General features: G+C 37.0%; 1 protein-coding gene across 3 annotated transcripts in view; it reads right to left on the bottom strand.

Moving 5' to 3' along the window:
• Nucleotides 1-15,544, bottom strand: part of NLGN4X (neuroligin 4 X-linked) — a 246,498-nt gene that overhangs the window by 75,947 nt on the left and 155,007 nt on the right. For 2 of the 3 annotated variants that reach the window (XM_069945079.1, XM_069945080.1), the window contains exons 3-4: nucleotides 14,303-14,362; nucleotides 3,333-3,485 (exon numbers count right to left, since the gene is read on the bottom strand). In XM_069945079.1, the coding sequence (XP_069801180.1) occupies nucleotides 3,333-3,485; nucleotides 14,303-14,362 (213 nt within the window). The remainder of the gene's footprint in view (nucleotides 1-3,332; nucleotides 3,486-14,302; nucleotides 14,363-15,544) is intronic. The other variant, XM_069945081.1, reaches the window with a different exon arrangement.

Below are 15,544 nucleotides of genomic sequence, written 5' to 3'. Positions count from 1 at the left end.
GGGCTGCTTAATTTCTGTCTTTTCCATTCACACAGATGCCATGCACCAGAGGAGTGGTGCACACATGCTGAGTGTCCCAACTGAGGGCACTGAATAAAAAAAGAGAAGGCCTGAAAAGAACATATGCACATCCACCAAATTGATAAAAAAAATATAGCACCAGGCCCCAACAAGCAATATTATATCAACCACAAAGTGTGGAGAAACATGTGGAAGTGGCCCCAGCACAAAACCCTGTCCCACGTGTTCTGTCAGCTATGTGCTGACTTCCTCAGGGGTCCAACTGAGGACATTGGCTAGAGTTCCTTAACAGGTGTGCGCCACTCCTGTGGTGTAAGGTGCCAGCGCAAAATGCAAAGACAGGAAGCGTGTGGCCCGTGATCTCACCGGCACATGCGCATACTATCTGAGCAGCGTGTGGCTATTAACAGTAGCGGCACAAACATGTAAAATGTAGTGTAGGCCATCTGCCACTGAATATGTGTTATGGAATGTGTGTTTGTTGTTTTATTTTTTATTTTTTACAAGAAGGGGGTGCCCACATGTGGGGAAGTACCTACAGGAGAGGGGGAGACTGCAGAAGAGATTGCCTACAAGGGAATAACCTAAGTCAGGAAGACTTAATAGAGCACCCATCTGATTGATTAATGCTTTGCAGAAGAATAACTTTGAGCAATAGATGCAATTTAATGATCATTTATTGTAGTCCCATAAGGGGACTTAAAAAGTATTTTAAAGTTTTTGGTTTTGGTTTTTTTTTTAGAAAAAGTAAAAAAAAACCTTCCTAATTAAAAGTTTAAATACCCTCCTGAAAAAACCACAAACAAAACAAAACAAGAGGCGTAAACGAAAAATTATACCAAAGACCAGAACTCCATATTCTCATCTATCTGATAAAATGGAATAAAAAGCAAATAAAATGTCCCATCCACCCGAATCTGGCCCCGATAAAAACTAAAAGATCATAGCGCAAAAAAAAAGTTCTCATGCTTTTCTGTAGACAAAAACTGACACAACTATAGAAGTCAGTGTTTTGGAGCTAAAATGACGGCCAACAACAAAAAAAAAAGCAAAAAAAAAAAAAAGGTTTTGTGAACATAATCTATCACTGTAATCATACTTTATCAAGAGTTTTTAATGTTAAAAAAGGCATTAAGGAAACATATCCTAAAGATAACATATCAGTTTTATTGCAAATTGAACAATGTATGAGCAAAGTCCCTTAATAGTTGCAGAACTGCATTTTGTTTTTTTGTTTTTTTTTACAATTTCATACCACAAATATTTTTCCCCCTGTTTTGCAGTACATTTTTGATTAAGGAAAATGAAGGTGTGTTTAAAAAGGTCTATTTGCCCTGCAAAAAATATCCCTCATATGGCTCATCACGCTAGGTTCACACAACATCTTAAGCAAAATATTTTAAAAAAAAAAGGCAGTCATCAACAGTGATCATGAACATTATTTACATTATTTATCAAACAACGGCCACTGTTTTGCCTAAAAAAAAAAAAAAGAAGTGTAAACGTTGCCTTAAGGTGACACTCTCCTCATGATTGTCATTAGTTTATTATTCACAAAGTGTATACATTATAAATGTTTTGAATATATTGGGGGAGATTTATGAAACTGGTATAAAGTAGAAATGTCTTAATGACCCCTAGCAACCAATCAGCTTCCAACTTTCATTTTTTTTTTAAATCTGTGAGGAATGAAAGGTGGAATCTGATTGGTTGCTAGGGGCAACTAAGACAATTCTACTTTACACCAGTTTGATAAATCACCCCCATTGTGTTTTGAATATTGTGTTTGTGCTAGTACTATGTTTGGCCTATGATTCCAATGTTCTTATATTATTGTATGCAACATAAAGTAATAGTTCTGGTGTGAAACCGTGGCAGAAATCACATGCATTTTTAATTTAAATCAAGTAAACAAAATTTACTACCCTACATTTAAACATAGGTGAACTCTTAAACTAACCATTCACTGCTTTGCTTAGAATTACTCTTGTAGATTACTTTATTTTAAGAGAGTGTCATTCCTTTTTACAGGCTATGGCTATATTCACGCACAGTAGTTCTGTGAGTATTTGGTCAGTATTTTGTCAACCAAAAACAGGAGACGGTTAAAAGCACAGAATAATCATGGCCATACAACTTCTTTTTTTGGCTTTTTGACAACTGATTTTTTTTTTGCCAAATAAAATCGCCAATTACCAAATAAAATTGCCAAATTATTTCAAAATATTGGATGTTATTTGGCTACAAATCGACTACCATCCAAAAAATGGCCAAAAAAAGACATTGGTTGTGGCCAAACTGTGCAAATCTTTCAATAATTTTGCCCTGTCAATTTCACTCCTAATTTTTTTATAGCTTTATAGCTTCTAGACTATGCCTTTAAAGGGGTTGTCCAGCGAAAAACTTTTTCTTTCAAATCAACTGGCATCAGAAAGTTATATAGATTTGTAATTTACTTCTATTAAAAAATCTGAAGTCTTTCCATACTTATTACCTGCTGTATGGGATGCAGGAAATGTTGTTGTATTTTCAGTCTGACACAGTGCTCTCTGCTGACATCTCTGGCCGAGTCAGGAACTTTGTCTCGGTTTTCCATCAATTCCATCAGTTCCTGTCTCGACCAGAGATGTCAGCAGAGAGCACTGTGTCAGACTGAAAATAAACCATCATTTCCTGCATGACATACAGTATAGTAGCTAATAAGTATGAGAAGACTTGAGATTTATTAATAGAAGGAAATTACAAATCTATTTAACTGCCAGTTGATTTGAAAGAAAACATTTTCACTGGACAACCCCTTTAAGCAAAAGCAGTGTTTCTTTTTATGGTATATATGATGTTATTAATGTATCTTAACAGCTCAAAATTTTCTTTGAGTTGTCTTTTATTTTACTGAATGCACACAATAGTTAGGTAAACCCTTTAGTGTAAAATGATGTAGTCTAGAGCTCAATAGAATTGTGTGTTCCATATGTCTTTGTTTATATGGTACAATTCAAGGACATATTTCACTTGTCACACAAGTTTTATAAAAGATTATAACATTTTTTTTTATTTTTTTTTTTATTACAGACACAACTTAGACTTTTTGCCTAGATATGGAAAAATAGCCCGAAACTCTAGAACACATTCACCTTCATCCTTCAAGATTATTACTCTAGGCGTACTTTTCTTTGTGTAGACTCATAACTCAGCTGTAGTAAAAGTATACACTTTCTAGAAATCCTTACTAGGCAGAATATCAGCATAACATATAGAGGACAAACTAAATAGGATCAGTCAAGTTGAGAGTACAATAATGTTTGACTTACCAAGAACACCTAATCTGTAGTTGACAGTAATGACGATGACATTTCCATGACTTGCAAGTATACTTCCATCAATCATGTTTCCAGTACCCTCCATATAGGAGCCTCCATGGATGTAAACCATGACTGGCTTCTTATTATTTGGATCATGGATATCTAAAAGAAAAAATAAGTAAGGATCACATAATAGAGTTCAAACATGGTTAAATCATATAACATTTTCTGTAGTGCTTCATACATCAGATTTACTTATTATACATCAGAAAATTTAGCTTTTAAGTGATTCTATACATTTATTAAAATTAAAATAATTAAAACACCATGTAAATGAATTGTGAGATCTAAATATGTGTATTTAATCATATCAATTTAAAAAAAAAAAAATTTTCTAATTCAAACTACAGACAAAAACTGTTATTGTAACATCCTAAAAATGAAGTTTGTTTGTGATGTCATTTTTTGTTTTAGAGAAGAGAAAGAAAAAAGCGCAACATAAGATGATCTTTGGTCGACCAGTAATTGTACACTTGTTGGTTGTGCAAATGTTAGGGGGAGAAAAGATTCCCTATTGTTTGCTGCAGCTCCTTTAAGAAATGTGACTGGTTCCAAAATCATTTACTTTTATTAAAAGGGATTGCACAGCATTGTGAATTTAGAAATTCCTTTTATTTAAGATGCAGACGTGTTTCTTGGACAGACTGCCCTCATCATCAGGTCTAGCCTGTTTCTTTCTTTTATCTATAGATAAAATATATATTTATTTTAAGGCCTAATGCATTTGAACATAAAAAATATTGTTATACAAAGAGACCTAATACTTCTGCACTAGGGAGTTATACAGTATGCACTCCTTGTACTACTTTATTGTGCCTTTCTGTGGTATAATGCGGCCTCTAATGGAATATTCCATTACATTTTAAGATTTTGTATGGATCTTGCAAGCAAAAAGACCATTTTATACTTCAATAAGAAATTAGAGTCATAAAAAAAGTGTATGCTCCTGTAATAGTCTATGGGTCACACATACAGACTCCGAACGACAGAACCGTAACAAAGCTGCATTTACGAGGCATACAATAAATACACAGATCAATTGTTAAAGCGTGTAGCTTTAACCATCCTCACCTTTCCCAAATTGTTATTATGGAGTCACATTTATCATGATACAAATGTAATGCATTGTTACATCATCCTAACTAGTGATAAGCAAATTTACAGTCGGAACAAAGTCAATAGCTTAGTTCCTATCTGCATTCTTTTATTCTGGCTGGGGACTTTGAAGTATGCTCTGTCCTGTGTTGTTTCTCTCCAGGTGATGGTTAAAGTGACACGGTCACCCCTTTTTTGCATTCTGACTTAATTTAGTGGTTTTCATACCTTATTTTATATAATACAACATGGTGCTTGTTCAAGTAAAAAGTGATCTTTTATCAACTGCACATTGTGCTAAGTAGACAGGGCTTTGCGGTATTAGCGCCACTTAGCCCTGCCCACAGCACCACAGTTGGCCCCCTCAACAACCATTGGTGGGTCGACCAAGAGGGGGGGCTAGACCTTTAGGCCAGCCTGTTACAATGGCCGGCAAGGGGGCGGGGCCAACAGTGGCACTGTGGACGGGGCTAAGTGGTGCTAATGCCGCTAATGCCACTTAACACAATCTGCCTTTGATAAAAGATCATTTTTTACTTTAACAAGCAGCATGACGTATGATATAAAATAAGGTATGAAGACCGCTAAATTTGCCCTTTACACCTGTGTAGAAAAGTCAGAATGCAAAAAGGAGGTGACAGTGTCACTTTAAAGATGGATCCAGTCCTGGGAAACTCTTCCCAGTTTCCCAGGACTGGATCCATCTTTTCCCAGTGCCCAGGGAGGAGTGGCACAAAGCGGAGTAGACTTCAAAGCCCGTAGCCTGATGAACAGAATGCAGATAGGAAATTTGCTTAGTTCCTACTGTAAATTTGCTTATCTCTAATGCTAATGATTCCCACCACAACAAGTAGGCGGCTATACATAGACAAAAATAGCAAACATATCTCCCAAAAGAGAAATGCAATTTTTTTTTTCTGGTGCTGATCATTTTTTACCAACCATCTATGTATGTAATGATAACATATGAAAAGGTAAGCTAGGACAAATATGTAGTTTATGGAAAACTCTATTTTATACGATGCAGTTGTCAGTTCTTTTTCTTCTCAAGTTAAACTTATATAAATTATTTCTTTGAATAATTTCCTTAAAGCCTCACAAGTTAAACATATTGTACAGGCTTGAGAGCACACACACTATAATATTGCAGTCTTCGCATGTTTTGTCACACTGGAAATGATTCCTAGTACTGTTGTAAAATTGTAATTTAAAGCAAACTGGAATTAATGGGGAGCAAAACATTGAGATTTACATAATTTAAAGTAACATTTTCTTCTTTGATTATGCAAAAATATAAACTTAAGAAGCTTTAAAAAATTAAGTGTTTGACTTAACTTGTGTAATAGTGGTTTGTTAAGTTTAAATATGTACAGAAAACTGTTCATATCATATTGAATTTAAACCCTGACAAAATGACATTTACTAAGCACAATTTGCAAGCTGTAGATTACATCAGTCAGTTTAATATGAATAAAATAAAAAAAGGAAATATTTTAATATTTGCATTTGATAGATATATATATATTTTTTATTTTTATTTATTTTTATTTTTTTTTGCTTTATAAGACACTTTATTTCCTCCTTAAGTGAGAGAAAAAAGTTAGTGCGTCTTATAAAGCAAAGCGGATCATACCTACCACATCTAGATTTGTATGATTTGGGCTCTTTAACTGTTTCCCAGGTTGCATTTAGTGCTAAGATCCATTCCCCTTGTAACGTTGCCAGGGCTGGGCGGGAATGGCTCAGCAAATGCATACACATCTAAGGCTGTAAGATTTTGGCTGTTTAACCCTTTCCCTGGCAATGTCCAGAGCTAAGATCTGTAACTCTGCCAAAGCTGGGAGGCCGAACCAGGTGCACGTCAAGCACCTTCTCTTTGTCGCAGGTGGGGCGAGGCAGTTAAGTCCCCCTCTCTTTAATCTTGTTGCCCCCCCAGCCCTGGAGATGCTACAAAAGTGGGTCTTAGCACTGGATGCCACCAGGGAAATGGTTAAATGGCCAAAATCCTACAGCTTCAGATGTACATGCACTTGCTGAGTCTACCCCCCAGCTCTGGCAATGTCATGAGGGGAGTGGATCTTAGCGCTGGATGACACCATGGAAAAGGTTAAAGAGCTGTAATCCTACAGCTTCAGATGTGGTAATCAACTTGAGTGTCACAAGGGGAATGGCTTTTAGGGCTGGACGGCACGAAGTGGTTTTAAATGGGCAGAAACCCTGTGACCACCAATGATCAGAGAGTATTAAAAGATGATGCCTATCCTTGTATCTGTGTAGCCGTTTACCCTCTTTTGTGCCCACAGTAGTAATGATGTAGCATCATTAAAGCATTTTTCAGAGGAGTGTACATACTGTATAATGTATCTCTTTACTCTGCTCAGCCACCTTACCCCTACAAGAAAGTGCACAAACAGAATTATCAAACACCTGTCAATAAGGGAGGCCAAGGAGTTGTTCTGTAGTATGACTAGAGAGTGAGCCTCCAACATGTAGACTATAATGCCTATTGTGCATTACTTTGTGTGCTTTCCTTTACTTCCCTAATCACAGTCTTGCTAGTCTGTAGCAACATATGATAACACACGTCCCCCCCATTTTCCTCCTCAAAAACCTTTGTGCCTCTTATCATCAGGTTCATTTTACAAAGCGTAAAATATGGTAATATGGACCAAGTCAATTTTAGCTTTAAATTTTAGGCTATTTTCACACAAACTTTTTGTTTAGGTGGAAAAAAATGCAGCTGTTTGATAATGACAACGTAAATAATGACCATGAACATTATTGACGGACATCACTGTAAAATAACGGCTGTTATTTTGCGCAAAAAGACGTTGCGTTAGCATGTTAGTGTATGTTAGTGAATTCTTTCAGCCCCAACGCAAAAATAAGGGCAAAATGCAGCCTTATTTTGATAATTAGGGCTCTCACATGCTAATGCTCTTTATTTACAGCTAACATTTTTTAAATAAGGCTGTATTTTCACCCCATTTTACATTTCAGTACCTATTTTAAGGATTTGTCTTTTTCCAGGCCACAAACACAATTTTTTTTTTCACCTTTTAAAGGCCATTTTTTTGGACAGCCGTCATTTCACAGCCAAATGACGACCATTAACACGTTATTTGGCTGCCAAATTACATACACCCAAGAAACGGCCATCAATTGGCCCCCAAAAAAATGTGTGGTCATGGCCTCATACTGAATTACAGACTTTAGGCCATAATCGGGCATACACATAAAAGGGCAGTTTTGATTTTTTTTTGGTCAGAATTCATAACTTCATTCATTTTTCTTATAATATAAAAAGATTTTTAAAAAGGTACGTGTATGTGGTTATTAATTTTATTGCACAATTTGCTCCTACAGTTTTTAATTTTTTATTGAATCCTGTAAATTATTACACTGCCAATGACATACGTAATACATAAATTTATAAAATAAAGGCAAAATACAGCAGTAAAATAGCTATAAAACACATCTGTATTTTAAATCTAACAATGTGCTGCATGTAATGAACCATTACACTTATTTGTCTATATTTGTCAATGATGTCTAGGGGTGATCATACATATTCCTTTTACTGCCACTACTGACAATAAGCAGTTCTCATGTTTACTAGATTCGCCCTTGAACACAATATGGGATATATTCTGCATGTTAAAGTTTTAATCAGAATTTTCTGAAAACATTTCCAAGTCCTTCGGCTATCCAGTTTTGCATCCTGCTCACAATTTAAAATGTTTCTAATGTGGGTGTGTCCTCCCAGTAAAGGATGTGAGGTCTCTGTGTTCATGAAGTATATGGTCACATTTCACAGGGAATCTGTTACTAGGCTTACATTGCATAAATTAGTGACAGAAATGCTGATTACAATGATATATCACTTACATCATGTAATGCAGCCATGCTCCTGATATATAGGGGAACTAGCACCATGCTGTTCCCTGAACCCACTGGTGCTAAATCAAAGCTGTCTGCTTACACACAGCAGCTGGTGGATGGAGGGGCTGAGCTCTCAAAAATGTTGAGGACTACTAAGCATTCATATAATTCACATAATAGGAAATACTAAGTTCTTGCACTTAAAATTCTCATATCCATGAGGAAAACAGGATGCACAGGGTAATGTAAGTAACATGTTGTTATGAATGTCTTGGCCACTAGTTTATGCTCTTTATGCTCTAATTAGCCATAGAGCACAATGTAAAGCATGGCCAGGAGCTGTACTTTACATTGTGAGAACAGGCTGCTCTGCACGGCCGCTGTTCAATGAACAGCTGCCACACAAAATACCAGTCAGTAATTTTGTGCGGCTGCATAGAACACGGGCATTATTAAAATAACGACCATTATTTTAAACTAATAGTCGTTGAAACATGAATAACTGATAGTATTTGCTGTTGAGTGGCGGCCGTCCAATAAACACAGCCATCATTTTGATGGTTTGTGAACATAGTCATGGAGTGATAATGATTTGCTTTGTCATCTGTATAAATAAAACTTCCTGAGCTGAATATTTATCTAAACAGAAAATAGAACATACTGTACAAAAATTTGCTTTTGAGTCACAAAATAAAAAAAAAAAATTGCCTAGAACTAAAGAAATATAATTTTATTAGGAAATATATGAAAACATGTGTACAAATATATGCTCTTGCTGACATTTTGTCATCTTGCAATAGTCCTCTGAGGCCAGGAGTCATGTTCTTTAGGCTACTTTCACAAACATAATTTGACTTATAAATACTGATTTGAAATACTGACCTAAATACTGACATGTAATGGTAGCCTAAAGCATATCTCCACTGATTCATTTAAAACTTTTATACCAATCATAAACATTAAACTGAAGGGAATTGGTTCTCATTTATCAATCAAGGCTAGTTCAGCAGGACTAGACAACCACATATGGACAACCAGTGGTGTAGCTACCATGAAAACAGGCTGCTATGGGGCCCGTGCAGTAAGGTGACCCAAGAAAGCATAGTATACCTTCATGGTATACCACTTACAGCAGACCACTGCCTCCCCATCCCACCCAGGGGCCCAGAGAGGAAGTGGGACCTGCCAATGTTCTGTTAGCCCGCTTACTGTAATGCCGGGTGAGTGGGCTGAACTTTAAGGGTATGTGCACACTACAGAACTCTTGCAGATAACATGCTGTGGATTCCACCGCTCACCCCCGCGCGCTCCCGCTTGACTCTCCTCCCGTCCCATAGACTCCATTCGATGCTCAGGCATATTCTACCATCCGCTCAAAGAATTGAAATGCAGGGGTGAGCGGGGGAATCTGCAGGATGTTAGCCGCAAGAATTTCGTAGTGTGCACATTTCCTAAAAGAGGAACATAGGAGCAGGACCTTCCAGCATTCTGCACACAGAGAAGAGTGTTGAAGGACCTGATCACATGACCCGCGGATCCTCAATAGTACTGTGTGGAAATGTAGAGCTGTAAGTGCTGTGTCTAAGTATGTGTGTGAGTGTGTATGTATGTATCTGTTTGTATAAATGTATATGTCAGTGGGTGTATCTACTACATCTATGTATCAGTGTGTGTGTGTGTGTGTGTTTGTCAGTAGTGTCTGTGACAGTGGTGTATATGTGTATGTATGTTTGTCTGTAGTGTCTGTTATAGTGGTGTATAGGTGTGTGTTTGTGTATATCAGCAAGTGATTGACAGGTTTGCTCCCAAAGATGTTCAGCAGCAGCTTCTATTAATGCTGGGCTCTTAAAAGAGAGCCCACCACTAAAAGAAAATGCTTTTCAGAATTTACTGTCTCTCATTCCAATGATCTGATGATTGACAAATCTTCTTATAAAGATGTTCTGCAGCATTGTTTCTGTATTGTTTCCGGGTCAAAAGTTCTTATTACCCTTGGGAGGTGATTTCCCTGTGTACAGTCTATTCATGGTGTATATGTCTGTACTGGCGTAATCACATCCCAGTGTAAATGAGTGTATGTTAGCGGTGTATCTATATATGTTAATGGTACCTCTGTGTGTGTGTATGTCAGTGTGTAAGTATATATATGTGTATCAGTGTGTGTGTATATGTGTGTCATTGTGTGTCTTCGGGATTTGGTAACCACCATAGGCCATGTATGGGGGAGGGGGAGGGGTACAGGATCCATGAGCCCTGTACAGTTTTTTGCTATGAGGCCCCATGAATCCTAGCTACACTTCTGTGGTCTTCCCAAATCTTCTTCATGTGAAGATGTTAGAGAAGACAAGGCTAGAGAAGGTGATTTTAACATTGATGATCCTTTTGTTCTCAGGAGAGATAAACTACCACCAGAAATGTCTGGGAGCAGATTACTCTATCCCTTCATTGAAATCACTGTCAACTTGTATATTTACACTCAAGGGAGTTGCTAGTGCCAAGCATCCAGGAAGCATATTTGATACCCTGATTTTTGGGCAACTGCCACCCTTCACTTCATTTACATCCCCGAGATGCAGATACAGTCAGGTAGAAAGGCAGACCTTGGCACTGCCAGATTCCTGCTCCACAATTTACTGTATGTGGTATAGGGTGCATGCAAATTATATGGGGGCACAGGAGGAATTATTACTAGAGATGGTCAAGCATGACCAACTATCTTGTGATGCTTGAGTTACAAAAAGCTTGTTGAAAGGCTGCTTAACTTAACCCCCTGGGAGCTAGATTGTGGCTTTAGGTTAACCAGGTACCCTCCACTCTGCCAAGTGTGTGTGTGTGTGTGTGTGTGTGTGTGGGGGGGGGGGGGGGGGGCATCTGGTTAAATACTTGAGTCTCCCATTGTTTTCCCAAGCATTCAAGTGACAAGTGCTAAAGTATTTAAGTGCTCAATCAATTCTACTTTTTACTATGTGGTACACAGAACAATGTAACTGTATTAGAGCACAGGGTATATTATAACTGTATGGAGGAAGAGAGGGTATTATTACTGTGTAGGGGTCACAGGTGCATGAGAACACAGTGAGCATTATTAATGCATGGGGCAATTTTACGGCATGGTATTACAGTAGGGGCTTTACAATGTACCACAGGGGACATTGTTCGGTGGCACATATTGGGACACTATTATTAAATGGGGGCACAGTTGGGACATTATTAGTGAGAATGTGACGATCTCCCCTCTGTGAGGGGAGAGAGTCTTGTCACATTGAGGGCCGGCAGGCCTGCCACCAGTGCTTCATACTGGGATGGTGCTCGGTGCTGAGTACGGGCAACAGGTGCCGGTTAAAAAAGAAAAGCACTACACCATCGGCATCCTTCGTTGGTGCCGATCCATTCATGTAAAAAAACTCAAAGCAATGCACCTGATGGTAAATTTGCTTTAAATATGTTTCTCAATTAGTGAGTTCTTTTGTAAGCTTAGGGCCCTTTTACATGGAGTAATAATCTGCTGAATCAGGCCGATTAAACAGATTGTCGCTCCATGTACTAAAGACAGTGATTAACCAATGACAAAAATCATCGGCTGATCTTGTCTTTTAGTCCTGACCTAAATCATCTGCCGCTGACTGTGCAACTGTGCATCGTTATGTGTAATAGCGATGCTCTGACAATGGCTGAATTAATCAGCCAAATAAAATTCATACATTCTCAATGTCTCCCTGATTTTTGCCCACTGTCCACAGCCGCCGGGGAATTTCAGAACCAGTCTCTGAAGTGACAGGCAGATCAGCCAATCACTGGGCATGGCCAGTGATTGCCTGAGCAGCCTGTCACTACAGAGGTCACTCTACATTTCCTGCAACGACTGTGAGACTGAGGTTAGGAAGATACCAGGGAGTGGGCAGAGGTGAGGACAGGGATGTATAAACTTTATTCTTTTAAACTAAAGGCGAGGGCTGCACGGACATCGCTAACAATGTCCATTCAACCTTTACTGCAGATGGTCGAGCAACGTAATAGGCTCAGCAAACGAGCGTCGATCAAGCAGATCAGCGCTGGTTTACATTACTGATCAGGTCACGTAACATGGCCCTTCCTGACACATATAGTTCCACAGAAGACTTCAGCTTCTGCTTCTTTAAGTTAATTAGATTAAGTATTTCTGCACATTGTCCATTCCAGAAGCTCTACCATGTGGCAGAAAGGTGTAGTGCCACTGGAAACACTGGTTAATTTTTTTACAAAGCTTCATCTTAGAAACAATGTTCTGCTTTTGGCCTTACATAAAAGGCTTAAAACTTCAGATCACAACAGTCAGAATACAGAAGCAGATGCTGCCCCAGAAGACACCAAAGAAAGCAAAATCCCAGGGTCAGGAAGAGTGCTATGCATGCCGCTAAAAGCAGAACATACTTTCTGAGAGGAAGCCTAGTAGACAGGTCAAGGTCTCCTGTGAAACTTCTTGTATAGGTCTTTTGAAAGACCTTAAATCTACTGCCTGTTCAGGATTAAAAAAAAAAAGCAAGGTTGTCCACTTTTTTAAACCCCACACAGATAGCGGAGACATTTGAGATCCAGAACGAACATAGTAACAGTTCTATTACATTCAGCCTATTAAAATAAACGGACACGTCAAAATTTACATCAGCATTTTGTTTGGACAGCATGATGATCTGTAGTAGTGATGAGCGAATACTGTTCGATCGAATAGATATTCGATCGAATAATGAGATCTTCCAATTATTCGATATTCCTACGAATATCCTGCGAATATTCGATAAATATTCAACAAGCGTTCAAATCCCCCAGCTTCCGGTTTCACCGTCCAAATGGTCAAATAGATGTTTTTCTCTAATCGAATACTTGTGAATATCGAATATTCGAATAACTCACTATTTGCTCATCACTAATCTGTAGCTATATCCAACATAGATACTGGCAAAAGCCCAAAAGCATGGTGAAAATGGGCCCTTCACAGGAAGGATAGCAAAATGTGAACACTAGCACCAGATTTGTTTCATAGTGGGGCTAGTGGAGTAGTGTGCGTCCTAATGAATTTAGCACATCTTCCTCCTCTGCAACAGGGCCATGAGCCGGAGGTGGTGCTGTTTGTGTACAGAAAAGATACAAAAATTATGCCAAAAACCTGGTCCACCAGAATAGTAAATTCCTCCAATGTCTTTATGTAGTTATATTGACATTGCATAGAGTAAAAAGGTTTCATACATATTTATATTTACTTTGATATGTGGCTACTGTACTAGTTACTGATATTGTAGTCCTTAAAAGGAATACATTTAAAGACACTTTCAAGAAGTCCATAATCTTTTTAAGAGCAGAAAAAACTATATCTATAATATATACTGTATATTAGAATGTTACAAAATCCATAGATATAATGGTCATGCAAATATCCTTGAAATGTAAATAATTTTGTGCACTGAGCTTTAAAGTGGATTCATATCCTGAACTGTGCATTTTTTTTTTATAAAAAATACAATACATTTATATGCATAACTTTAACACCAAGAATGCCCCATTCGAATGTTATAAAGAAATTATAGTTAACATTTCAGAAAAACAAAACAATGTGCCAAACTATCTATATTAATGCTGCTTTAATGGGTAAGAATTTTTTTTTGGTGATTCTCATTTCGACATACATAGAAAGTTATAGACTAAACATACATCTAAAAATTAAAACAGTGAATCATAGCTGAACGACCTCATGTGATCTTGTGAAAATTTTATATATGAAAAATAATAAAAAAAAAGAATACAAACCACTTCTTGAAAGAAATCAAAGTAAGATTCAATCCTTAATAAAGAAGATAAAAAAAAATGTCAAGAAAATATGCCACAAGAAAAAGTAGCTTATGGAATAAAAAAAAAAAGAAAAAAAAATATTCATGCATCATACTGAGCTTGAATATAAAAAAAAATACCTTCATCTTCGCCACGGTCATTATTGGCAATATCATCAGCTTGTTTCTTTGTGTTGGCTCCTGAGGGTTACAGTAAGAAGAATAAAAGGAAAAAGATAGTTCAAACATAGGTGGCTTTTAAAAAAAATAAAATAAAAATTTGAAAAAGTGAAAAAATGAATTTAAAAAAAAAAAGATTGTTATAAAAAATGTAACAAATTGTTACATTGTATGCAAACATGTAAAGGAAATAATGAAAAATTGAAGTGAAAAATGCTATTTTATTGCAATGAAGAGAATGTGAAGTGTGTTTTTTTTGTTTTGTTTCCTATTAGTAGGTTAATTAACATGCCCTATAAGTAAAAAAAAAAAAAAAAAAACATAAGGAAATGACTAAGAGATGTTAACATTGACGAAAATACATTTTAAGTAGATGAAAGAAAAATGCTCGTAACACACTGGTAAACTGGGAAAGTGGCCCTGAAAGAGTTAGACACTTTAGCCATCTAAAAAAAAAAAAGAGAAAGAAAAAATAATAATTCATGTATACGTATGCATGAACTGTGAAATATCAAGATGACATATTTGCACAAAGAGCTTTCTTTTTTCACATATTTTCATACTAAACAGACTTTTTAGGCTAGCATCTTTATCTTTTATTGAACATGTTTTTCCCATCGGGAAAACTTTTTCCACACACCACTCAAACTTAATATCTCAATTAACCTAATTGGAGAAATCTCTGGTAACAACTCCCATATACTATAAGCGCATCATCAACAACTAGGAGAAGAGATTCATTTTCATAACAGATATAACAACAAACATAAGGAATGCGCTATACTGTACATAAGTATGTAACAAAGCGTTTGGTTAGCTTCACACACAGTAAAATAAAAAGCAAAATACGACTAATTGAAAGTGATGTGTTAAAGTCCATGGAAAAATGTCTGTTAGGCTATGTTTATTTAAAAACAGCAACAAACCGCACTCCCTGAGAGTAGTGGGTGCCAGTGCAGAAGGATTCCTCTATCCCGTAGTATATGTACTACGGGATATATTGTATTTTCTCAATGTCATCTTATTGTAGTCTGCATACACATTAATGTAGCCTCTCCCCTTACCTCTCCTTTATACAATTAACACTGACTGTTCTAATCTGGATTTCTATGTAATCTATATGCAATATTTAGCACACCTTTTTGGCATATGTACATCTTTTTGGCATATATATTATTTTTATATCGGCCTCTATTCATTATA

The sequence above is a fragment of the Dendropsophus ebraccatus genome, chromosome 11 (genome assembly GCF_027789765.1).
Source record: "Dendropsophus ebraccatus isolate aDenEbr1 chromosome 11, aDenEbr1.pat, whole genome shotgun sequence".
In the NCBI taxonomy this organism is placed as follows: domain Eukaryota; kingdom Metazoa; phylum Chordata; class Amphibia; order Anura; family Hylidae; genus Dendropsophus; species Dendropsophus ebraccatus.
The sequence above is the reverse complement of the archived record's forward strand: the minus strand, read 5'-3'. Positions and strand labels throughout refer to the sequence as shown.